The 27,819-nt window shown below is 40.6% G+C and overlaps 1 protein-coding gene across 2 annotated transcripts in view; it reads left to right on the plus strand.

Annotated features, from left to right (window-relative positions):
* Positions 1–27,819, plus strand: part of AK5 (adenylate kinase 5) — a 285,808-nt gene that overhangs the window by 188,602 nt on the left and 69,387 nt on the right. For both annotated transcript variants that reach the window (XM_055140783.1, XM_055140782.1), the window contains exons 9-10: positions 17,041–17,083; positions 23,491–23,535. In XM_055140783.1, coding sequence (XP_054996758.1) covers positions 17,041–17,083; positions 23,491–23,535 — 88 coding nt within the window. The remainder of the gene's footprint in view (positions 1–17,040; positions 17,084–23,490; positions 23,536–27,819) is intronic.

Consider the following 27,819-nt stretch of genomic DNA (forward strand, 5'->3'; position numbering starts at 1 on the left):
TTTGAAACTTTGAACTAAGATGCTTAAACAATGATACATAAGCTGGCCTTCAAGTAGAACGTATTCCAGAAGGCACATAGCTAGGTCACTTTAGAAACACACCAGTTCACTGTCTTTTAGATTGTCTTGGGAAAGTTATTGCAGAGAGCCAAAATAGAAAGTGCAGAGTCCTTGAGCTAAGGAATTTTCAAATATTATTTCAAAATAAGAGTTCTGTGTATAAGTTAACTATTGCTGTGAAATTGTCTAGAACTTAGTGGCTTAAAGGACCATCCAGGGCTCGACTGATAATTCTAGCAGATAGGTTCTTGCCTTGCATGTGGCGAATCCAGATTCAAATCCTGGTCTCACATATGTAGTCTTCTAAGACCACTATAGTGTTCCTGCGTGCAGAGCCAGAGTAAATACTGAGCACCACAGAGTGTAGCCCCCTCAAAAAACAACAAAAGACCATCCATTTATTGTTTCTTGAGGCAACAGGGTTGTCCAAGTGATCCAAATGGGGCTCATTCACATGCAGCAGGAACTAGTCACTTCTGTGGGTCTCCGGCTGGGCTCCAAAATTGTATTCAATCGAATACTGCCCTAGGTTTTGCTGTGAAGAAACTTGCCCATCTATACTAATATTATATGAAGAATATGATTCTTAATACTATGGTTAGGTTCATCCATTCAATTGAAAGGCCCTAAAACTAAAACTGAGGTTTCCCTGAGGAAGAGAAAGTTTTACCTGTGGTCTGGTTGTTACCTTTTGCCCCAGAGTTTCTGGACTGTCCATTAGCCCTATCGACTTGAGATTTGGCTAACCAACCCCTTCCGTTGCATAAACCAGCCCCTTCCGTTGTATAAAACTTGGTGGGGAAGACCTAAATTGTGTGGCACATGGCCCCTCATCTGCAGGCAGGGAGTTCAGGTTTGTCCTCATGGCGGTGAAAGTAGCCATAGGAGGAAATGGAAGGAAGTCCATGAGGGTCTTCTGGATGGCCAGGTCTTCTAGATGGCCTCAGTTGACACCCCATCACCTCTTCTTCATTCTCTTGACTAAAACAAGTCACAGACTAGCCTGGGTTGGGGGTGGGAAGCCTCTCAATGAGAGGTTCTGCCTACCAAGGAGCCTGGATCCAGAGAAGGGTGAACATTTGAGGTCACAGTCACCACTTAAATAACATAGACCATTTGATACAATGGCGAAGATAAGGACTTCATTTTTTAATTTTTTTTAATCACCAATATGCCTTTTCTTTCTCTTCAAGACAGGCAAGACTTTAGAGTTTGTACATAGTATAAAATATCAGAATCCTCATTCTCTCATAAATGAAAGATAATAAAACTGCCTTCTTGGTATTAGCATGAGAATAAGAGGAGATCTGTGAAAGCAATTGTAGTGGGGAATGGCAGAGAACCACAAATACTACCAGTGACCCCTAAGTTCCCCTAAAACAGAGATAAAAGACAAAATATATTTAAGACCCAGACTGACTCAAAATTTTTCTCAGTGTTTTTAAATGGTGAATATGCATGAGTAAAGACAATTTTCTATATAATTGTTGGGCAAATAGCTTGACTTGTTTGCAGTCATTCCAAAATGGTTTTTGAATTTGCAGGAGGAAAAACAATCTTGTGGATACAAACACAACCCAGTCCCCACAATTTGTTTCCATGATTGCAAATTTTCTTATTTTAATAGCACCTGTGAAAGCTCTATTTGTAGAAGTTTGTTGGTGCCCAGATCCTGGAGCCAGACAGACCCGAGTTCAACTCTCAGATATATTCTCTTGTTCTGCAGTTTCTTACCTCCCTGAGACCCAGCTTCACATGTGTAAAATGAGGATGGTAGCACCTCCTTCCACAGATGCATACTGTGAGCAAATTAAATGAGACGATGTGCAATAAATGCAGCTCTTGTATCAGGTGAAAACAATAGTAGATAGTAAAATCTTCAATGGGTTGTTGTTTGCTTTTGTATTTCTGGGCCACATTTGGGGATGCTCGAGGATCATTCCTGGCATGCTCAGGGGACCTTATGGAGTGCCAGGGATCAAACCCGGATAGCATGCAAGGCAATCCATTACCTGCTGTACTATCGCTCTGGCCCCAACTGAAGCATTTTAGATGCTCGCTTCAGCAGCACATACATTAAAATTTGTAACATTTTAGGATTAAGAATGCATTGAATGGGAGGGACTGGGAGCGAGAGGAGATCCTCTGCCCATTTCCCCCTGTCTCCAGTGACCCAGGGGTCAGACCCATAAGCTATCTCCTGCCAGCGCCAGATAATCTTGTCATCATTGGTCACCATCCAGATCCCAGAAGGGAGCAACATGATGCCCGCCATAGCCATGCTGCTGGACCCTGAACCAGGCTGCTTCACTTGGGGTGCCCCAGAGGGGGACAGGTGAGAGCCCTACCCACCCTAAGGGACCCAGCCCCAGCAGCCAAAAACATCCACAACCCAACCGCCATCACACTCAAGACCACTCGCTTGGGTCAAGCTTCATACACAAGTGAACCTATTCCTGGACTGCACGGCCCCACATCATAAGACACCCCCTGCCCATCCTCCAAGAGTACCACACCACATTGATGGAATTCAAATAGTAGGCAACCAATCATAGAAATATGTATATATGTGTGTGTGTATATATACATAATTTCAGAAATATATGTGCATATATACATACTTTCAGATATATATATTTTTCAATATGCCAAAAACAGTAACAAGTCTTACAATGGAGATGTTACTGATGCCTGCTCGAGCAAATGGATGAGCAACAGGATGACAGTGATACAGTGATACAGTGATATATATATACGGAAGCTCACATTACTCAACCTTTAACAACATGCTAATGATATCCTAAAGAATGTCTTAATGGTCCCTGCCAAAACAATCTTCACAGTTTCCTCTATGGGTAGTTTTCTGTAGCATTTTCAGCAGTTTTTCATAACAGACAATACAAAATAAATAATTTTGGTTGTGCTTTGGGACAGGAATTGGGGCTTGGAATGGAAACATCCCAAATATGGTGGCAGGAAGGTGTAGTGGTGGTGGGATTGGTGTTTGAATATTGAATGTAATCAAATATTGTGAACCACCTTATAAAATAAAAAAATTGGAAAAAAAAGAATACACTGAAGCCAGGGAGATGGCTCAGGCCCATGCTCAGGGGTGCTTGCCTTGCACTCTTTGCCCAAAGGAGAAAGTGTGAGAAACACAAACTAGTCCAAAAATCCATAGTATGGACACAGAGCCATGAGAGCATAAGTGAGGCATTTATTGACAATCTAACAAGACCATGTGTCTGATAGACCAGCACACCCAAAGTGATCAGAACAGACAGTATATTCTTTGCTGCAGATGCAGGTAATCAGTTCCTCATTGGCCAAGTACAGATGCTGGCTAAATTTATTGAAAACTTTTAATATCTGTCCCCCTTGGGATTTTTTTTGAGGTTTTAGAAGTGGGTTTTGATTGTCTACACACACACACACACACACACACACACACACACACTCACACACACCACTTTGTGCTCTGTGGCAGGAAGGCTCTCCTGGGGTATTTGATTTCTACCGTGTAGTTTCTACATTGCCCCCCTCCTAATATACTGTTTGTTTAAATATTCTTTTAGCTGATGAATCATCATATAGATATGCTGCTGTTTTCCATGTAGGATTAAATGCTTTCGCTTGAAAATGAACCACCACTGACTTTATTTCTAACACAGAGACCAAATTCACCTCCCAATACCACATGTCCCCACCACCACATACGTGCTGTCAGGGTTATGCTGGTGACCTCCAGGCAAAGCAGGACATCACCGGGCTTCAGCATTGAAACACCCGGCCCAGTTAACCAAGTATTGCTGAGAATGGCTGCTCAAGTCCCAGAATACTGCTTGGGAGGACCCATCCTCCCCAACCCAAGAAAAAGGAAGAATGTGTTGAAATGTTGATATTTTTAAATGTCGCCACTGTCCACTTACTTCACTGTTCACACTTTTCCTGCAAAGAAAATAGCTTTGTGACAGTTCTGACCTTTTTTACACCAGTACATTGTTGTGTGGAGATATAAATTCTATCACTGGAGAAGGCTGGAGCATCATTTCTGAACCTTCTGAACTGTAGAGTGTAAAATTTATCTCCGAAGACTATGAATGCAAAGAAATATCACAACACAGGGTAGCATTTAGTAAACAGCCCACAACAAATTTGACTGAAAATGGTGAAGATAACATCCTGGTCATATATAATGTAAAAGCAAAGCAGCAACAAAGCACCCGTCTTGAAAATTGTAAGATTGCCAGTTTCCTCCCATGCCCACACTCCATCGGAGTACTGAGCATTGCCAGGCCTTTGGCAGCAGCCAGGTTCTTCAAATAGTGAGTTGGAGTCCCCATAAATATCTGAAATCATGCAGATTTTAGGTTTGGATTCCAAATATTCTTAACCCTTAATAATGCATTAGTTAAATGACTGATAGGTGCCTTCAGATATAAGCAAGGTATAATAGTCTTTAGATGACACCATTATTCAGCCAAGGAAGAATTCTGCCATTGTGAACGTGGTCAACAGGATTCAAAGAGTTCGCTTACACCTTTAAGTAACCTAACGAAAATTGGCTGGCACTCAAAATACCCTTTTCTTCCTTTCTCAGAGCTAGATGGACCCAGGACTGGTGCACCACCAGTCACACATGACCAGATCATTTCCCTCATTTCCCTCTTGCCCATCTGCCCTACTCGTAAGGGCAGTGCCTCTCTTCAGGATCCCAGGCTGGTGATGATGGCTCCAAATATCACATCCTCACAGACCCTTTGCGAGAGTGGGAAGGGTGAGTGAGGCTGACTCCCCTCATCTGTGTCCCTCTCTCTTTTTAGCTTAGAGACAATCTGTCCTCTGAAACCTTCCAAAATGTTGCTTTTCACATCCTCTTGGCCCAGTACCCATAGTGCTGAGGATCTGGTATTTTCAGTCTCCAAAGAGAGGTAAGGGCTCTGTCTTCAGGAAAGGAAAAAAAGCAGGCTATTCGGTCAGCATCTAAAAGGGTCTGCCGCTGGAGAGATAGAACAGTGGCTAGAGCATTTGCCTTGCACAGGGCTGACCCAGGTTCAGTTGCTGGGATCCCATATGGTCCCCCAAGCACCACCAGGAGTGATCCCTGAGCACAGAGTCAGGAGTAACCCCTAAGCATCACAGGGTATGGCAAAAAAATAATTAATTAATTAATTTTTTTAATGGAAGTGTCTGCCAAGGGAAGTTGAGAAGGGCAAAGGCAAGTGAGCTTAGCAAGGCTCTGAAATCTCCTGCTTTACTTCTACCAGTAGTAATTCTATTCTTATTTGTTTTTAATTTATAAATTTTATTTTCATAAAGTTGTTCACAATAGTTGATTACATTATTTCAAAGTTTCCCACCACTACTCAAGCCTGTCCCACAGGCAGATGCTACATAATTTATTTTGTATTGCTTGTTGTGAACGGTGTAAGATGTCTGTAAGGGTCTATCACACAGTGATTCGACAAAAAGAAAAAAATGTATGAGATATCGGGCGGCCTATCCTTATTTTTGACACTAGACTTCTATATGAGATTCTATTTGAATAAAAGCGTCTGGATTAAAAAATGATTTGCAAATCTGATTTAGCATATAGTGAAATAGCTAGTGCATGCAGTGAATCCAAATAACTTGTTTATACAGTCCCAATATCTCCAACAGTTCCTAGCAGAGGTTTAATGAATTTTCTATTGCTGCTGTGACAAATCCCTAACTTAGCAAATGAAAATAACAGTTACCATCTTACCATTCTGGAGGTAAGATAAAAGTTCAATATGGTCTTTACTGCACTCAAATCAAGATGCCAACAAGACTGATTGCAGTCATTCTGGATGCTCTAAGGGGTGAATTCATGCCTGTGCCTTTTCATCCCAGAGGTTGCCCATATTCCTTGACTTGTAGGCCCCTTCCTGCAATGGCATTGCTCTGATTTCTGCTTCTCATCACAGCTTCTCTGACTCTGTCCTTCTTGTCTCTTTCTTATACCAATCCTTTGGATTTTTGTGGGGCTCACCCACGTCATCCAGGATGTTCTTCCCAGAAAGAAATTTAATCACACCTGCAAGTCCTTTTTGCTACAGAAGGTAGAATATTCACAGGTCCTGGGAATTAGGACATGGAAGTCTTTGAGGGGCCGCTATCCCATCTTCCATAGAGCTCAATAAGTATTTCTAGACTTTTTTAAATGAACATTAGCATCTTAGTCTGGGAAGCTTTTTTACACTGCACCTATTTTAGCCTCTCATAAGAAAATGATTATTCAGCACTCTGCTTGAAAATTTCTGGTGCTGGGGACTGTCTGCCTTCCAAATGAACTCTTCCAGGGTTGAACTCCTCTCACAGGCCCTAAATCACAACCCTGAATCAAATGACTGATTCATCAAGTTTGTCCATGCAGCAATGGTTGGCCAAGGCTTAGGGAGGAAGGGAAATGAAAGAAGAGTCACAAAATAAACAAACTCAGAGGAAAGGAGATGGCATCGCAGGCTGTACAAACATATTAAGCAGGGCAGATTTAACAGGCCAAGTTCTGGTAACATTAATAAACTCATTTATCTTGGGCAGAATTCAACTTAACTAGCTTGGGCAAAAACAGCATGAACTTTAGAAAAGTTGTAAATGGCAGCTGTAGATAGCAACTGCTTAGCAGCCTCTCCTCCACAACTCTTCCTGAGACTGGCAGATTCTAATTAAAACACTCACTACAGGGCTGGAGCGATAGCACAGCGGTTGGATGTTCGCCTTTCACGCGGCCGACCCGAGTTCAATTCCTCCGCCCCTCTTGGAGAGTCCGGCAAGCTACCGAGAGTATGGAGCCTGCGTGGCAGAGCCTGGCAAGCTACCCGTGTGTATTGGATATGCCAAAAAACAGTAACAATAAGTCTCTCAATGAGAGACGTTACTGGTGCCTGCTCGAACAAATCAATGAGCAACGGGATGACAGTGACAGTGACCACAAACCTACACTTGGCTTTGAAGGGAATGAATACCCTATGAACCTGCCTCTTTGATTCCCAGTATCCGACCTGGATATCATCTTTGGTTTCTCCATTGCTGAAATACAGACATTTGAGTTGGGGAATAATGAATAATGAAAGTGGGAGAAGTCAGGCAAAATCATACTGAAGATTTTGGTGTGGTCCTTGGAAAGCTGATCGTTGCATGTATGAAAAGTGACAAGTAACAAGAGCTTTAGATTGCAGAGCAAGTATTGGGGCATAACCCGATATTTCTCTAGGTTTTCCCATCTTATGAGCACAATAAAAGGGTAAAAGATTGTAGTGATAGAATTTCAGGCAGAATTTTCCCTGGTCTTTATACAGAAACCCAAAACCGCGCGGCCGCTGCAGCGGCCGCGCGACCTAATGTCATCTTAGTATCAGCAATATGTAATGGTTCCTTCTTAATGGGTCGGACTTTTGTGGGAGATCCTAACAAGAATAGTAAGTCTTTTGTTGAAATATTGAAGGCAATCAAAGTGGTAGCCATCTCTCTAGACTGAACTAAGCTATATCCCCAAGCCGGCTGAGAAGAAATATCCTATCTCGGGAAGAAACGCGGCGTGGTGTCAAACATAGTGTGATGTCCATTAAGCAAACAGACCTGGTGGCGTGGGAATGGGATAAAAGGGGAAAAGTTATGTACATGGAACAGCGGGACGCTGGTGGAATCTCGAGCCGGAGCCGATACCAGCGCAAGATTTTTGGTTCCAGAAACTGCTTGCAGACACTCTACTAGACTATCAACTAAGCCAGAGCCCCACACCGGCTGATGACGGGAAATAACCATCCTCTTCGGTTTTTTTTCCCTTTGTCAGACAGCGTGGCGATTACTAAACAGGCGTGAACTCGGTGGCGCGGGGCAAGGGGGAAAAAGAAAAGTTATGTAACAAACAGCGGGACTTAATATCTCTATATTCTTAGCAATGGAGAACTATCAAATGCTTCCTTGGCAATAGGACTGTCTTTTTCTTTTTGGGGGGAAACCCCAGCAACGGTAGTGAGTTGTGTGTTGAAGCATGGAATGTAATCGAGATAAGCGTAAATGAAGTGAAACTTATCACGTACAAGGGTGGGGACTGGGGAGGTGGGAGGGGGCGGCAGATATACTGGGGGGGTTGGTGATGGAAGATGGGCACTGGTGAAGGGAAGGGTGTTTGAGTATTATATAACTGACATAATCCTGAGAACTATGTAACCCTCCACTTGGTGATTCAATAAAAAAATTTAAAAAAAAAAGTATTGGGGCATAACCACAGTAAGAGGAGATCTCAGAGGAAGAACAGGAAAGGGATCAGGAGTCCTGCAAGCACTCCTTTCACCTAGACTGATGTTCCCCTAATCTTGCTTCTTTTGCTCAGAAAAATGGTGGGATGAACCATGGATCTGGGTGGTATATTTGTCCCTGAAAAACATGAATATTTAGTGCATTTTGTTGTAGTAATTAACCAGTTTCATACTTTTCTGAGGGTAACTCATAGGGAACATGTATTTTTTCAGCACCTAATTCAAGTGCTAGCGACAAACCCCTGTTCCAAGTGGTTGATGCTAAGCATTGTCGTTTTATTCTTTTCACAAGGAATCAGAAAACGAAATAATAGCCACTCACTTTCCTCTGTTAGATGTCACATCAAACTCTAGTCAGACCTGACCTCCTGACCATGTGACATCAATTTGAAATGAGATGAAATAAAAATGGGAATTTTGCTTCTTCCTCTAAACCACTAGTCAATTTTTTAAATTTTTTTGAACAGTGGTGCCACTTTTGGCATATGAAGACAAGATTCACATGTTTCTTACATCGTCTTCTAGCAGTAAGTTGTTGACACATTTTTAAGCTGGTAAAACAAGAACTTGTATGAAAACCTTGGGGAAAACGTCCTTAACATTCCTTTAAATTAGAGTCACCAACATTTCGATTTATACATAAAAGAAGAAAAACACCATTATTCCTAGAGAACTGGCTCTGCAAACCACTATTTAAAGCAGTTCTTGCAGAGAACCTGTAATTTAATAAGACCAGGAAAAGGTTAGCCTAACATCCCCTATATTTTTTCATGCCTGTTTACTCAATTACACAAGTACTTGCACAGCAAGCAGACCTCTAATTGTGTAGACTTCAGTGAAGGAAAAATGGGACTTGCTGTAAAATAAATTCTTGGGTGTAACCAAATTACATACCACTTCCCATACTTTAATTTTTTTTCCAAATTGCCCATTACTTTCAATGAAAACATACTTTAGAAAAGCATTATAAATACTCAAAACATTTCTCAAGGACCTGTTTCCCTTCTTTGGATGCAGTGGAGTTGCTTCTGCTTGACATTATTCTGTTGAAGATCCAAGGAATTTTGTTTGCTATATACCATGTAAAACTTGAGAGTTTTATTCAGCTTCAGTTCTTTTTTAACAAGCCAATCTTCCTTTGCGTCTATTCCTATGATGCCATGAGCATTCATCCACACTGGTGAAGTAAAGTTCTATTCTCACTTACCTGAAACTGTCTTGGGTAGCAGGAACAGCTTCAGAACACAGGCTTGGGAATCAGGAAAACCCTTCGTGCCAGGGACCTTGCCTATGTCACAGAGCTCATTCCCTATTTGAAAAAAAAAATGGCCTACATCATCATGTTTTCCCAGGACAGATGAAACCATGGACTGTGAAAATTCTCTAAATACTATCCAAAGCTGGAGTGATAGCACAGCGGGTAGGGCATTTGCCTTGCACGCGGCCCCAACCCGGGTTTGATTCCTCCATCCCTCTCGAAGAGCCTGACGAGCTACCGAGAGTATCTTGCCCACAAGGTAGAGCCTGGCAAGCTAGCCCTGGTGTATCCGATATCCAAAAGCAGTAACAACAAGTCTCACAATGAAGACATTATTGGTGCGTGCTCGAACAAATCGATGAACAATGGGACGACAATGTGACAGTGTTACAGACAGTGCTACTATCCAAAGAGCAGTTCCAGTCTCCATTTTCAAATTATGAAAAATGTCCTGGACTCATTGGGTTGTGCTTTTTCTACTGTTAGTATTTTGTCTTGTTAAGATTCCTCTTCTCAGCCCATGCATGTGGAAAGCGGCCATGAGTATGGCGGTGGTTGAGTTCTGGAGGTTTTTGGCTTCTAGGGCTGGGTCACCACCCCTTTCCTGGGTACCCCAAATGAAACAGCCTGGTGCAGGGTCCGGCGGTATAGTTTTGGCAGTGTTGTTTTATGCTCTCTTCTGAGAAAGATGGACAATGAGTCTCTGGATCATGGCCTTTGGTGAGATTACCTGGTGCCAGCCAGAGGTGGCTTGTGGGTGTAACTGCCGAGTTGCCACACCACATTTGATGGGGTTTAAAGTAGCAGACAACCAACCTTAGAGGGAAATATATTTTTACAGATCACTGTCATCCCATTGCTCATCAATTTGCTCGAGCGGGCACCAGTAACTCCATTGTGAGACTTGTTACTGTTTTTCGCATATCAAATATGCCAGGAATAGCTTGCCAGGCTCTGCCATGTGGGCAAGATACTCTTGGTAGCTTGCCAGGCTCCCCAAGAGGGGCAGAGGAGTTGAACCCGGGTACACCGTGTGCATGGAAAATGCCCTACCAGCTGTGCTATTGCTCCAAGTCTCAACCCTTACAACATATTAATAATCTCTTGCAGAAGGGCTTAATGGCTCATGAGTGAAATACAACAATCTTCAAACACTCTGCTCTAAGGAAAGTTTTTTGGAGCATTTTCAGCAGTTTGTTCACAACAGACAATACAAAATAAATTATTTCGGTTCAACTTTGGGGCAGGGGTTGGAGTTTGGAATGGAAATATCCGAAATACGGTTGTGGGAAAGTGTAATGGTGGTGAGAATGTGTTTGAATATTAAATGTAATCAAATATTGTGAACTACTTTATAAAAATGAAATTAAATTTTAAAAATAGATTCTTCTTCTCAATGAACTCAACTCCCTTCAAAACACCCCAGCATCCTGTTGCTTCCTATAACTAGAGTGGGTCATTAGAAAAACATGCTTGAGGGCTAGAGAAATAGCACAGCAGGAAAAGTGCTTGCCTTGCATGCAGCCAACCAGGATTCAACCTTCAACCCCCAAGTACTTCTATGCTGTCCCCTGTGCCAAGAACCAGGAGTAGGCCTTGAACACGGCAAGGTGTGGCCAAACTCCGCCCTCCCCCCAAAAAAGGGGGGGAATGCTAATAGAAACCTGGGAAAATCCTCATGCTAACATTTTATGGTTCATGATCTTTCCAGAATCGGTTATCTGCTTAGTTGATGTAAGAAGTTAGGAAAGATTGTTGTCTCAAAAACTTGGAATCTCTGTGAAATTCAGGTTGTGCTTTTATTTTAAAGTCTGCTTTCTTCTCAAATTAAAAGTACAGTGTTTACCACGTTTAACACTGTACAATGTTAAACTATGTTTAACACTGTAAAATTCACGTTTGTAAATTTTAGAGCAAGAAACTAATTTCAACTGTAACATTTTTCTCCAAATAAAACCTCTTTAATCATACTCCCATTTGAAGTTATATGTTTTTCATCCAAGGAGCATGCACACTCTTTCCCCTTCCCTTTGTGTTTGCTGTTGCTTGACTGAGGATGGGGGACTACACCCTTGATTGTGATGCCTTGACATCACATGTTTTGTTGTGGCACCAGAAATCCCCTTATGGATTCTTGTGGCCGCGTCACAAGAATCATACTCACAGAATGGTGCCAGGGACCAAACTGTTATCCTCATGCCTACAAGACAGATGGTCTACCACTGTGTGCTATCCTTGCACACATAAACTATTTTATACAGGTTACTTGGAACCAGGAAGTAACCTCAAAATCCAAATAAATTCTTTTGACTCCCAAAAGAGTTTTGATGTCATTGTCCCCAAAAGAATTTTTTTAAACATATGTCCCTGGGTCTGGAAAGATATTATTGGAGGAGAGATAGTATGCTTGCCTTTCATGTTGCCACTTCAGCCCACCTTTTTTCGATCCCCCAAACCATGCATGGTCCCTTGAGTATCCAGGGGTCATTGTTGAGCACTGCAGACCTGCCCCAAAACCCTAATTAATAAGTTATGTCTCCTAGGAGCAGGAGCACTATCAAGGACGATGTCAGCTCCAACAATAATGGGAAGAAGATGTGGAGGAAGCTAGGTTGACTCCGGAGCACTGAGATCAGTTCTCAGTTCAGCTCCGGGCAGCAATGGAGGCTCAGACACAGTCCCATTCAGTAACACCACAGATCCTCACTTACATCATTCCTTAGTCAGAGGGCTGCACAAGAATCCAGACCTATGGAAATGTCCTCCCCACACCTCCAGAACTGTAAATCATCATTTTTCATGTCAGCTATGAATTATCACTTATTCATCTTGTGATAATACCACACACAGTCTTCAACTCATGAATGTACTCGATGCCACAATCAAAGTAGGTTAAAGAGTGTAATTCCTCAGAATTGGTGAGTCTATCTCTGATGTTATTTTGTTCTATTTTTACCTCTCCTACTAAAAATTCAATAAGTCAAGGGGTTAGGAGTGACAGGACATCTGTATGTGAAGGTAGTGAAATTGGAACTTTGCTCATAAAGGGAAACATCGGCCCCATTAATGTCTCTCCCTGCAAATAATATCGGAATGGACAACCTTGCAAAAGCAATCTCCTGCTTACATATCCACACAAGGGAAAAAGTTGAATGTGGTCTGTTTTTTCTCTCATTACAGCTCAAGGGTTTACTGAAAAATGAGGGCTGTACATTCATACCCATCTATGATCCAAATAAGCAGTTTCTCTAAAGGCCACAAATCCTATCTTGAGGTTTTGATTGTGTTGCTTCAAGAGGATTCTAGATTTTCCCACCAGCATTAATATGTATAGCACAAAAAAGACGTGGTACCAATGTGTGTGTATGTGTGTGTGATGGTTTACAACAGCTTTTCCCACCTTCAACATTATTAGTTGTATCATATAGAATAGTTCTGATCCATATTTGGGAGTTGTAAATGGCACTCACTTGAAATACCTACTTAATACTGATAATATATCTCTTTGTCAGTGTGTTCATATTTTTGGTACGCCACTTGGTGGGGCATTACCTTAATACTACGGAAAGTAGTCTTTGTGTTTCACTGTGCCTATAAAACCTAACCCACAATTCATATTTAAAGGTGACAAAGGACTAGCTGTAACACAGAGAAGGACCCAGGGGCACTCAGGGTGGAAACTAGTAGTTTATGGGTCAGGTTTCTCCAGATATGCCTCACTGAAGACTTGGTTACAATGATACTAAAGGTAACCACCTTCTCCTGTATTTCTCAGTGAAGCCCTGAGAACTATCGTGTTACCTGAATTATTCCATTGTAAAATTAATGCTTTTCATGAAGACTATGTATAGAATGTAAAAAAGAAGGACAAGCCTACTGCAGAGTGCATGGCATCATTGTAGCCAAAATTACAAGTGCTTGCCTTGCATCAATTTTTTTCATGCATGTGTTTTAAATTATTTTTCATTTTGGGGCCACACCCAGTAGTGCCCAGGGCTTATTCCTGGCTCTGCATTCAGGGATCACTCCTGGAAGCTCAAGGGACCATAGAGGGTGCTGGAGATCAAACCCAGGTTGACCACGTACAAGGCAAATATCCTGCCCACTGTACTATCTCTCCAGTAACCTTGTGTGTGTGTTTTTAATGGCATATTAATTTGATTTATAAAAGATCAACATTGGAACTATGGATTCATTGAACATCACTGGAAAATTATACCCTCCAATCAAACATCCATTCACCTGAACTTTCTCCTGGGTGCAGACATGATGATAGTCACCTCTGCGCCTACAGAGCCTGCTCACATTGATGTGTTAAGGAAAATAAGCATGGGGCTCATTTAGCAAACACAGTAGAAAACTGTTAGTAAGTGCTATCGATAAAACAGGTAGGAGCAGAGAGATGTAAACTGCTTGACTTTCACATGCTTACCTGTGTTCAATCTCCAGCACCTCATCTGTTCCCCCAAGCTCCTCCAAAGTAATCCCTGAGCTCAGAGCCAATCTGTTCCCCCAAGCTCCTCCAAAGTAATCCCGAGCATAGAATCCAGGGTAAGCCCTGGCATAGCTGAAAGTGGCTCAATGATCTCCCCACCAAAAAAATCTATCCTACCCAAAGTATTAAACAGATCTAGCGCAATACTTAGCACAACCCCAATGCCATTTTCCAAAGGAAATAGGACAAGTGTTACTAAAATTAATCATAGATCCATGTTCAATCCCTTGCATTCCATATGGTCTTCTGTTCATGGCCAGGAGTAATTCCTTCAGTGCAGAGGAATAACTCCTGAGCATTGCCAGTTGTGGCCCAAAAACTAGGGGGTTGTGGAATAACTAAAATTCATCATAACTATTAAAGGCCCTTAATAGCCAAGACAGTACTGAGAGGGGGGTGGGGAATAGTGGGAGATTTGTGGGTGCCTGTGTTCAATTCCCTATATTGGAAAAAAAAAGATTGAAGACCTCATGTTCTCCATCTTCAAACTAATCTACAAAGCCATAGTAATCAAAACAGTAGCTAACGGAATAAAAATATACATAGACCAATATAATGAAGAGTCAAAAATTAAATAATTGCATATCTGTGCAGTAAATTTGTAGCAAAAGAGCCAAGAACATAAATTAGAGAAAGAAAATCTCTTCAATACATGATACTGAGGTATACTGAATAGCTATATAAAAAAAGAACGAAATGTTACACAAAAGTTAACTAATATTAAAGAGTTGGATGTAAGACCTGAAACCTTATTAATACTTTGAAAAAACAGAGGCAAATATATTAGCTTCATTTATGTCTTTCGGGATTCAATTTCAGGGACAAGAAAACAAAAGCAAAAATAAACAAAGTATCATATTAAAGTGAAATCTAATGCACAGCAAAAGAAACTATCATTATGAAAAGGCACCCTAGTAAGCAGGAAAATATATTCCCACATCATGCATCTAACAAAGAATAATTATCCATCTATTATTTCTTCATCTATACTTTTAACCAAGGAGATATATCACAAGATTACTATCACACAACTCAGTAGGAAGAAAATAATTTCAGCAAAATATGCATAGAATAGACTTTTCACCAAAGAAGGCATACAGATCATCAGTAGGTATATGAAAAAAATTTTTATTACTGTTTACTACTAGAGAGATATAAATCAAAATGATAGTGAGATATTATCTCAAACCTGTGAAATAGCTTATAACAAAAGGTCAGAAACCATAAGTCCTGCCAATGGACAGACAAAGGGGGGCTCTGGTGCACTACTATTCAGGTAGAAATGTAAAATGTTAGAGCCTCAGTGAGAAATGGTACAGAAACTTCATGAAATTTCTCTTTTGCGGGGCAGTGGGGGGCGGTGGGGAGGCACACCTGACTGTGCTCAGGTTTACTCCTGACCCTGCACTGAGGAATTTCTCCTGGTGGTGCTTGGGTTACCATAAGGGATGCCGGGGATTGAACCCAGGTCAGCCACATGCAAGGCAACTTTTCTACCTGTTGTACTATCTGGCCCCTGAAATATTTCCCCCCAAATTTTGGTTTATTAAAGCAACGTGAGTTACAAAGTTATCCATAGTAGGGCTTTTGACACACAATGTTCCCATCACTGGTCCCACCACCAGTGTCAATTTCCCTCCACCAGTGTCCCGAGGGTACCTCTCCTACCCCCTGCACAGCCCTGAAATATTTTTAAAGAGAATAATTGCTATGTGATCCAGCAAAAACATGCTGTATTTCCAGGCATCTAAAAAACACAAAAATACTAATTCAAATTATATACATGTATATGTACATACACTATTGTTCATTGCAGCATTATAGTTCATTCATTGCAACACTGGGTATAGTTGCCAAGATAATAAGAAATTGGATAAGAAATAATCCAAGTGTTCAAAGACCTATGAGTGGATAAAGAAGCTGGGAATGTATATGTGATAGAATACTACTCAGCTGTAAGAAAATATAAAATCTTACCTTTTGCAATAGTATGGAGTATATTGGAAGGGATCATGCTAAGGGGAGAATCTTGCACAACAGACCCTGGCAAGCTACCCCTGGCGTATCCAATATGCCAAAAACAGTAACAATAACATAACAGTAACATTCCCCTGACCCTGAACACGACAAGGAGATGTTACTGGCACCTGCTCAAGCAAATTGATGAACAATGGAACGACAGTGATACCGTGACAGTGAAACATGCAAGGGAACAGAAGTAAAAAGACAAATATTAATTGATCATACTTAATTGCGACAGTAAAAAAGTAAATCTAGGGAACAAAGAAAGCCAGACAAAAGCAAACCCTTCCACTATTACCCCAAATCTGAGATTACTTGAGAAAGTGCTGAAAGGATGGAGGTTCAGTGACTACTGAGTACTGGTACTTGGACTTAGGATGTGGTAAGGTGACTTACATTTTGAAGAGGTGCAAAACTGTACCCCTAAAATATATCTAGTGTTGCATACTATTGCCTCAATCAAAAATATATGAGTGTCTGATTCCTAGTGCTGAATGAGCACAATTAAGAATGTGAGCATCACAGCTGTGTGTGACCCCCAATTAGAACAACAACAGCAACAACAATGGAGGTAAAAGGGAAAGTAATAAGTAACAGGAACATAAAATTTTAAATAAGTAGATTTTTAAAAAATTTAAGTATGACATAGGGATAGTAGAGCTCTTCCTCACTTGCTAAAGGCCCCAGGCTTAGTCCCTCAGACCGCAAACAAAAATACTTCTGGAAATAGTGCAGGTATATATTTGGACTCTGACCCTCATATACTGGGTGAATCTAGGTGACTTTATTTTTGTAACTCTTAGCTTGTTCTTCCTTAAATGGTAGATAATAATAGCGCCTTCCTCAGAGAGTTGTTTGCAAGGTTAAGTATATTCATTGCTGCAAGATATTAGAATCTAATATTACATTTTTTTAAACAGGGTGATGACCAGCTAAATGTATTTGGAGAAGACACCATGGAAGGTGAGTTTTCCAGACCTAAAGTTGTCACTTAAGAAACTTTGAGCATTGTGTTTTTATTGTGCAGCAACAACAACAACAACAAAATTGAAATAACTTTGCATAGCCACGAAACAAGCTTAAGATGGAAATGTTTTGTATGTACATTACAATTCTTGGTTTCTCTAAAGAATCAAAGAAGCTTACAAAGAGAAATGTTTTCTAACTACCCAGAGAACATAATCTCAGTGAAAAGATGATGTTTGGGGGAAAAATTAATTTGGACACCACTTAATACTCAATACCCCTTTTCAAAATGTCATTTATTTATTAGGATAGCAAGATTCCCACAAGTTCTACTGCAAAGAGAGCTGACTAAACTCAAGTCTTTTTCCTGCATGATATGTCTGGGCACAACCTAAGAAACCTATGAATGATGCTGCTTTATAATTCGTCCTGTTAAAAGTCTTGTAAAAAAAAACTGTGGGGGAAAAAAGCCTATAATTAGACACATATGTAACAACAACAAAAAAACATAAAGTTATCTGAATTTGGGGTCGTGCAAAAAAGAAAAAAGTTCATGTTGCTCTAATTACCTTCCCTAACATTTCCACTTTGTAATAAATGCTGTTATAATTGCGGTCCATGGAAATCTGTCTATATTGACTATGAGTACATACAAGTCAGGGATTTGGCTTTCTAAGTAATCCCACATCTAATCCTGCACTGATTCATGTGCGTGGGTTGGTAGATAAAGTGTCATTTGATGATAAGGCAATAGCAATATGTGATAACTTCAGTCACCAAATGGCATTATGGTGATCTCTGGGGAAAGGCAGATACATGTGAGCCAAGTGCAAATAATCAACTCACTTTCAACTGGATGGGGATTGATTTTTTACTTAATAGTTCCCTTTTACCCCCTGTTTATAAAGTTAATAAATAGTCACTGTAGAAGATTTTTAAGGTAAAAAGTAAGAGTCATCTATCATAAGCTTGTACCTTTGTCATTAAAAATGCTTTATAGGGGCTGGTAAGATAGTCCAGGAGGTAAGGTGCCTTCATGTGGCCTTGCATGTTGCCGACTCTGGTTCAATCCCTAGCACCACATATGGTCTTGAGCATTACCCAGAAGTAAGCCCTGAGCACAAATAGATACTGTCACTGTCACTGTCATCCCGTTGCTCATTGATTTTTTTGAGTGGGCACCAGTAGCATCTCTCATTGTGAGACTATTATTACTGTTGTTGGCATATCAAATACACCACAGGTAGCTTGCCAGGCTCTGCCGTGCCGGCACGATACTCTCGGTAGCTTGCCGGGCTCTCCAAGAGGGGCGAAGAAATCGGACAAGGGTCAGCTGCGTGAAAGGCGAGCGCCCTACCGCTGTGCTATTATTGCTCCAGCCCCACAAATATATATGGCCCAGAAACTAAATCAACAAATTAATTAATTAATTAAAATTCTCTATAAAATTACTTTATATTGGCTTATATTGTGTGAATATGCCATCATTAATTTTTATAAGGACCACATAAGCTATGCTTGGGGATCCAGGGGAACCACTTAGCAATAGTCAAGGGACATCAAGACTATACTCTAATTGGGAAAGAAAGAGAGTAGCATATAATTAAATATCAGGATTTGAATGTGGGACCACTCACATCCTGATTTACCACTTCAGATATCTCCTGGTCCATCATCATGTATATTTTTATAATGGTATTTTTTTATGCTTTTTGGGTCACACCCAGCGATACTCAGGGGTTACTCCTGACTCTGTGCTCAGGAATTATTTCGGGCAGTGTTTGGGGGAACATTATGGGATACCAGGGATCAAACTGGGGATTGGTTCACATGCAAGACAAACACCCTATCCTGTGCTATTGTTCCAGCCCCCATAATGGCTATTTTTTAAAAGCTCAATTAAGATACAACTATCCATACATCAACATCCTTGTTGATGTATGGCTCAACAGCTACTTCCTTAGATTTCAAATAAATTAAAAGCTTCTCAGATTCATGGAAATAAATTAAAAGTCTGGAAAATGTGATTAATTGGAACATCATTTATTAATACATACATATGTACATACATATCCTTCTTGTGAAAATAAAATAGTTCCAAAGACCCTAAAATTCACTTTTATTTCTATTTCTATCTCTTTATACCTTATCTCCTTCCCCACCTAATACAACTTAATTCTTCACATGTCTGTTCTATACCACCCCCCACTCAATACGGAGTTAATATTTTTTCTTTGTGCTAAAAGTGAATGCCTATATAGTGCATTATTGTGTAATACAATTGAATCATTCCAACTCCACAAGAAAGGAAGTTTTGCAACAGACAAGAGAATGATATAGGAGTCAGGGACAGGGCTTACGTAGTAGAAAACATGCTTGGCATATGAGAGTATCTGGATTTAATTGCAGGCACTATATAGCCTCCAAGTAACACTGGGTATGGCACCCATAACTGTTATAAAAGTAATCTAATTTTTTAAGTATTTATATACAAAAAGGATGAATTATAACTCATAGTCTTATCAGTTCATTTTAAGGATAGATTGTAATTTTTTGTTTGAAGTTTTGGGGAGCCATACCTAGCAATATTCAGGGGTTACTACTGGCTCTGCACTCAGCAATTACTCTTGGCGGGCTCGGGGGACCATATGGGGTGCCAGGGATCGAACTTGGGTCAGCTTCATGCAAGGAAAGAACCCTTCCCAGTGTGCTCAGGTCGACTAAAATTTCAATTTTATCACTGAGATAGGAATTAAAAACCTTCTATTCCAGGTACTCACGTGCACTCTTCCTTCCATTTAACCCACATTCATGGGATAGAACTTTCAGAACCAGAAAGACCAGAGAGCTCCAACCAGAGTAGTGTTTCTCAACCCTTTCTCACCATGGACCCTTTAAAACCTTGTTTCCTATGCCCCCTCCCCATATCCTACCAATTGGCTCCCAAGTCTTCTAAGCTAAGGCCCAGCACATGATTTTCTCCTGGAATATCTTGGCTCATAAGAGAGGGCTCTTTGGCCCCAGTTGAGAAATGCTCACCTATACTAGCACTCAGGATTGCATCCAGCCAGTCCTATCTCCCTCCCCTCAGGTTCTCCTTCTGTGAGGGCTGCTCCATGAACATCCGTTCTACCAGAAAATTCCAAATACCTTTGAACCCCAGTGTCTTTACTTAGAACTTCATGAAAATATTTCATAAGGTGAGAAATCACAAAACCCTTTGTTAAAGATTGCATTTCCTATTCAGCTATCTTGTCTTTTGAAATATATCCCCTGTCCCAAAGGGGTTAACAAGAGTAATATAGTATTCTGGGCTGGAGAGATAGCACAGAGGGTAGGGCGTTTGCCTTGCACGCTGCTGGCCCGAGTTCGATTCCCAGCATCTCATATGGTTCCCTGAGCACTTCTAGGAGTAATTCCTGAGTGCAGAGTCAGGAGCAATCCCTGTGCATTGCTGAATGTGACCCAAAAACAAACAAACAAGAAGATTAACATAGTATTCAGAGTTGTCTTGAGTTTCAATATCTACAGTCACATCTGCCTGGTCTCAGATGCATTTTGTTGGTCCATTCTAGTACTCTAAAACTTGTAATTCTTAATATTAGCACTCATTAACCTTAGTATGTAACTGTCCACACAAACTCAACTTCACTAGTTTATGTTCTTTGCCTGCTCTTTGCCTAAACATGTCAAAGAATCTTTTCTGTGTGGAAGTCGATGTGGAGGTCTCGTTCTGTTCAGCAGGGAGAACCCTTCGTAGGGCAGCTGAATGAACAGACGCAGAGCCCGGAGGAGGGAGAAAAGGCATTTATTCTATGGCAGTTACAGTATTTATACCTCCCTGCTGGGAGGAGGTGGTGCCGGGACCCCCAATAGAAATGCAGGGTGTGGCACGGGATTTAGCTAGTAATAAACAAATGCTGATAGGATAAGATCAGTAAGATTAGGAGTGGCAACCTTTGCTAGGTGTGGCATGGGGTTAGCTAGTGATTAAACAAATAGTGACAGGATAAGATCAGTAAGGTAAAATGGCTCCCTACATTTCTGGAAGCCAGTCTAGTTTTTTATCTGTAAAATTAGCCTGTCCCCGCTATCACTTTTTCTGCGCCATGGGTATAAGACTAAGATGTTCAGAAAATCACTAGCCCAGAGATGGACTTGTGCACAGCCAGATAGTCTGACCCTACTTTAGCCCCTTTCACAATGCTTCTGACGCTTTTTGGTGTCCTCATAGTGCCAGGCTAGCTACAGGGTTGGGACACAACCTCCCCATGTGGCTGCTACAGATTCCCACCCTGATCTTCAGAGCATCCTGAACAATCTATATCTGCATTCTTGGCCTACCCCAAACTCAGCCTCGGGACAGAAGCCTGGTCTGTTTTGGTACACTGAGTAGGCAGCATGTCTCCTGGGAAAGCAGGTTCAAGACATAGAAAGCCTCATCTTCACAAAGTTTCAGGTGCTTGGAGCAGAAGTGACTAATGCTTTTCTTCTCCTTTTTGATTTCGTCTTAGTTAGCACTGCTTTCTCCTCTGTCATCGGCTCACATTCTTTTTTTTTTTTTTACTTTTTGGGTCACACCCGGCGATGCACAGAGGTTACTCCTGGCTCTGCACTCAGGAATTACCCCTGGCGGTCCTCAGGGATGCTGGGAATCGAACCCGGGTCGGCCGCGTGCAAGGCAAACGCCCTACCCGCTGTGCTATCGCTCCAGCCCCTCGGCTCACATTCTTAACATTTTTTTCAATTTTGAGGATCCCATTTCCAGACCCTGGCAGTAATCAGTGGGTCTGTTCAGCATGTTCCTAGGGTTGTATCCTAGGTGTTCATTCCCATCCAAGGTCTCAGGATTTGGGTTAAAGAAGAAATCTGAGGCATAGAATAAAAACTTGACCAAAGGACAAAGGAAGCTTTTTTTTTTTTCCCTTGAGGTTCTTCATTTATACAAATGGCTCTAGGAAAATGGTTCAGGGCTTGAGGCGCTTTCATCCTACTAAACCTGAATTCAATTCCAGGCACTGTGTGTGATGGACTGGAGCGATAGCACAGAAGGTAGGGCATTTGCCTTGTACGCAGCCGACCTGGGTTCGATTCCTCTGTCCCTCTCAGAGAGCCTGGCAAGCTACTGAGAGTATCCCGCCTGCACAGCAGAGCCTGGCAAGCTCCCCGTGGCATATTTGATAAGCCAAAAACAGTAACAAGTCTCACAATAGAGACGTTACTGGTGCCCTGTTCGACAAATCGATGAACAATGGGACGACAGTGCTACAGTGAGGTTCTTCCAAGTGGTGCTCAGTGGACTGGAAAGATAATACAGGAGTTAAGGTGCCTGCCTTGCATGTGCACAGCTGGGTGTGACCCTAAAACAAAAAAAACAAATGGTGCTCAAGAAGTCCCAGGGACCCTGCTTAGTAATTCTTGGTAGTGCCAAGGGACTTTCTGAGCTGAACTCAGCAATTTTCCGGGAACTATGTGGTATCAGGAATTTAATCAGGGTTGGCCACATACAAGGTATGGTCTTAATCCTAGTACTATCTCTCTGATCCTAGGTACTACTATTATATGTGACTTATTCATAGACACTATAGGATCACAGGCATTTGAACCTAGAGACATTCGATATCATTGGGTACAACAGGTGGAGAAACTGAGGCTCAAGGAGAGGAAATCACTTGCCTAGGTCAAGTCAGTTGACATCAAAATGTACCTAATTGCCCTCCCTTTCCTTCTTCACCTGTAACTATTGGAGACCCTTTAGGACTGTACAAATTCCAAAGAGTGTCCCACACTTTGACAAAAATGTATAAGTATTCTTTTGCTTTCAAGCAATGGTTTCCAAAATTCAGTTCTCACTTAACACCTATGTGACATTTGCTTTGCCTCTGTGTTTCTTGTATGTATTATTTGCATTTTCCTTAAATTGACTCAGTGCTATTACCTAAATGTGTTTTATTTTTAAAAGAAAATTTATATCGCTGCCTTAAATAGATAGTAGTGTTATATTATATAATAAGAAACTTTTTTTCAAAATAATGCCTTCTAGACTGTATTTTAGCTCCTCTTTATTAAAAATAAGATTAGTGAACATCAAAAAGAAAATGAAAAGAAAATGCTAAGCTAAGATTTATGAAAATTATTAATTCTTTTTCCTTGTGACGCCTGCTATTTAATGAGTTTTACCACCTGAAATTAGCAGTCTGTGTTAAAATGAAAATAAGGAACTGAGTCTGGGAACAAAGCTGAATAGTCAGCAGTGCCTATAAATTATGGTCTGTTCACACGTTATCCCAACTTAAAGCTTCTTATCAAATAAAATGACAAGATTTAGCTTTTTATAACATGAGTACAGCTACTTTTATTACAGTCAGTATTTTTGCCAATAACAAATCATTCTTATTTTAAAGGTTTCACAGAAGATTTGAGGAAGTGTAAAATTATTTTCATGATTGGTGAGTAACAGCCCTCAAATTTTCAAATGCAATTGCTAATAATAACACCTTGGTAGGGGAAGGAGACTATTCATTTCTCACCCTGTTTGGAAATCTTTTCCCGTTTTTGGTAAAGAGAACACATTTGAGTCTTTGGAATTTTTTGCTTTACTAAAATACAGTTTTATATTGCCTTTAGTTTCAGTATCTCTTTGGGATAAGCAAAGTAGAATTTTAAGAAATACCAATCTCCTGAATTTAGCTCTACAATAATGATGATGATAATGATGATGATGGTGATGATGATGATGATGATGATGATGATGATAGCAATACCTTGTTAGATTCCCATCCTAGAAAGCTGCTGATGTTAAAATATAACACACAGCTATGACCCTGTGGCTTTCCTAAACCAAAAAATGTGAATAACCACACATTAGATATGTTCCACTAACCATGACCTGCATTTCATACAGCTCATAGTAAAAGCAATCTCCTATGTCCTCATACAATGAAACTCATTAGTAAATAAGTTGTGTGATAAGATTCATTGCAGTTAACCACCATTTCCTGAATAACTTTTGTTTTCCATGTCATTTCATTTAAGCATTACATAATCTCATTTATAAGTGGTCTATTTCATGTATTTTACATATAGGAGACTCAGATGGTTGAGTAACTTGTCCAAGGTCACATAACCAGTGAGTGCACCAATCACATTTTCAACTGCTTCTCATGGAAATAAACAGAACCAGCTAAACAGCTGTTATAATTGTACAAAGCAGCCAAAATATTGTCAGGTAACTCTCCCAAACTAGATAAAATTCCCTCTAATTATTTAAGTCAATAAAATAAAAGTGAATGGACCTATTTGTATATTTTGTATATTTTCCAAGAAATACCTATTTTTATTTAGAAATAATGAAAAGACCTATACCTTCGCAGTGAGTGTGGCAAGAATAGTTATCAGCATCTTAGAAATATAATGATACAAAATAAATAAATTTAAAATATATATATAACGATACACTTAGAACCGGATGCTTTCTTGGAATTTTCTGTTAATAACTTCAACAGCAAATGAGAGATCTGAGTCCCAGAAAACTTAAGGAATTTTGTCAAGGTAATTTATCTAAGTGGTGGTGGAGGGGATACCAGGTTTCATGACCCAGTTGTGTTGATTGTTACCCTGGGCAATTTCACACATTCAAATAGGCATGAAAACTGAACATTGGACCAAGACTTAATAATGAAACAGAATCATAGAACTTCCATTTAAAGTTAAAAGAAGTCACCAAATTGTTACCACAAACCTTGAAAGGTATTCAGAAAGAAGTGAAAAACTGATAAAACAGCCTGGGATTAACATCTGGCACAGAAGTAATAAATTGCTTAAGACAGGGTGTTCAGAAAAGTTCACCTATTAAGTAATATTTAACAGGAACTGGAGGAAGAACATGGTCTACTAAAGGGATTAATGGTCAGTTCTTTTCGGGAGTGATCATTTCCAACTATTGTCATACTTTGCACTCCTCTATCTTAACTACTTTCCACCCTCCGGGCCTCTCACCTCATTACACACACACACACACACACACACACACACACACACACACACATACCACTTGTGGTAATTTCCAACCATTGACCAATCCTCCTGGCCCCTATTTTTCCTGGCCTTGGTTATTAGTCTCATTCTAAATTTTTTTAAATCCCTCAAGTGAATGCAGCCATTCTATATCTGTCCCCCCTCTATTGAAAGTAAGCAAAGAGGTATACACGATAACCTTTCAGTATCTGTTTTACAAACCATAATGCCCAAAATGAGAGAGGGAGAGAGAGAGAGAGAGAGGAAGAGAGAGAGAGATAGAGAGGAAGAATAGAGGTCCCTGTCACAGAGGCAGGCTGGAATAGAATGGGGAGAAGTTGAAGGTTGGCAGGGAAACTGGGAACTGGGGACATTGGTGCTGGAAATTACACTGGTGGAGGGATGGATGTGGAATATTGTATGACTGAAACCCAAAGATCAACAACTTTGTAATGCTCTACCTCACAGTGACTCAATTAAATAAATAAATAGCTAGATATATAAATACATAAATAATCCCCCCAAAAAAATAAATAAAGGGATTAATGGCTTGTGGAAGAATTTTAACCAAAGGAACAGCATGCCTTAAGTAGTAGACTTTTTGTGGGAAGGGAGGGTTGAGCCACAACCACTGGTGCTTGGAGCTTACTCCTGGCTCTGCACTTAGTGGTCACTCCTCATGGGGCTTTGGAGACCATATAGGTTGCTGGGGATCAAACCTGGGTCATCTATGTGCAAAGCAAGCTCCATATCTGCTGTGTTATTGCTCCAGTGCAGAAATAACTAGAATTTCTAAGTCTGTTTATGACCCAATTGCCTCTAGTTGACCTTGACCTAGGAAACTAAATTAACTAATGCTATACTCATTTTACTGTTTGTGGGGCCATAGAGACAGTATAGGGGATAAGGCACTTACTTGTCTTGCACACAGCTGACCATGGTTTGATCCTGGCACCCCAAAGGGTTCCCCAAACACTGCCAGAGTGACCACAGAGCACAGAACCAGATATAAGCCCTGAGCACGCTTCCCCAAAGCGCACATGTGCACACACACACACACACACACACACACACACAGAAACACACACACACACTTTTTGTTCTTTTTGTTTATTTATTTATTTTGCTTTTTGGGTCACACCCAGGAATGCTCAGGGGTTACTCCTGGCTCTGCACTCAGGAATTACTCATGATGGTGCTCAGGGGACCATATGGGATGCTGGGAATCAAACCCAAGTCGGTCAGCCGCGTGCAAGGCAAACGCCCTACCTGTTGTGCTATTGCTGCAGCCCCACTTTTTGTTCTTTTTAAAAAGTAAAAATATGTTAGATTTTCCCCTGCTGAAGAAAAAACTCACTAACATAATTTCCAAAAAAATTTCCCTTTGCACATAAACATTAATCTGTTTTTCTTGTCACAAAGTTTATGCACAGTAAGTTATTTTTCCTATCTAGCTTTTATTTTAGGGTCAAAATTAGGAAGAAGAAATTCTGTTTAAACATAAAATTCTATTTAAACATAAGCTAAAGAATGAGCCTATATTGTCACATAGAAATCTGTATTTTTAATAATGAAAGTTTCTGCAAATCAGAAGCATGTTTTGTGGTTGTTGTTCTTAGCTCTGTCAATAATAATATTTCTGATTCATTATTGTTTAGCACTCACAGTTGAATACTGAGGATTTTCAAATATTGCTTTTTCCTGGGCTTAAAAAAAAGACCTCAGCTCATCTACTTCTAAGCCTTGTGCTCTTCAGAATGTCAAATAGCACAATATAAAATCTCTGGCTTCAGACAGATCTTGAGGCCCTCAGGACTTCAGCCACATTCTGAGAACTGCTTCTCTGAGCTAAGAATTTTCTTTAGGGCCAACCAAATTTTCTTGATTTCAACTTAGACTATAAAGAAGATTCCAACTATGTTTCCCGCTATGTAATGTACAAAACCAGCAGGATGAGGAAAAATTATTCTTCTCCTATGATATTTACTGGACCCTCTATATAAAGTAAGTCCTTTGGGGCTGAAGCGATAGTACAGCAGGTAGGGCATTTGTTTTACACACAATCAACCCAGGTTTGATCCCCAGCATCCCATGTGGTCCCCTGAGCATCACCAGGTGTGATTCCTGAGTGCAGAACTGGGAGTAATCATGGAGCATCACCAGGTGTACCCCCTTTCCCGAAAAGAAAATAAATAAATAGTAAGTCCCTAGTTTTAAATACTACCTTGATGAGGCAATTTCAGGTCAACATGAAATTTGTGCAAATATTCTGCATTTGTTTTTTTTTTCTTTTTGGGTCACACCCAGCGATGCTCAGGGCTTACTCCTGGCTTTGCACTCAGGAATTAATCCTGGGGTGCTTGGGGGACCATATGGGATGCCGGGGATCGAACCGGGTCGGCCGCGTGCAAGGGAAATGCCCTACCCGTGTGTTATCCCTCCGGCCCCTGTGCAAATATTCTGAATGTATAGATACATCCATAACTGTCTTGATGAAGTTTAATAAGAAAGAGTCAGTTGATTTCAATGAAACAATGTGATTTTGTCTATCTAGGAAAATGACTACATTCGTTTTCAAATTTTCTTGACATCTACAAAGACAAGTAGGGTTTCAATATTAATCAAGGCTAGGTTTATTCCCTCTTTGTTTGGCCGGAGATAAAATTGATATACTTAAAACATTCTTCCTCTGTTGTACAGTATCATTAAGCAATATT

Source organism: Sorex araneus, chromosome 5 (genome assembly GCF_027595985.1).
Source record: "Sorex araneus isolate mSorAra2 chromosome 5, mSorAra2.pri, whole genome shotgun sequence".
Classification (NCBI taxonomy): domain Eukaryota; kingdom Metazoa; phylum Chordata; class Mammalia; order Eulipotyphla; family Soricidae; genus Sorex; species Sorex araneus.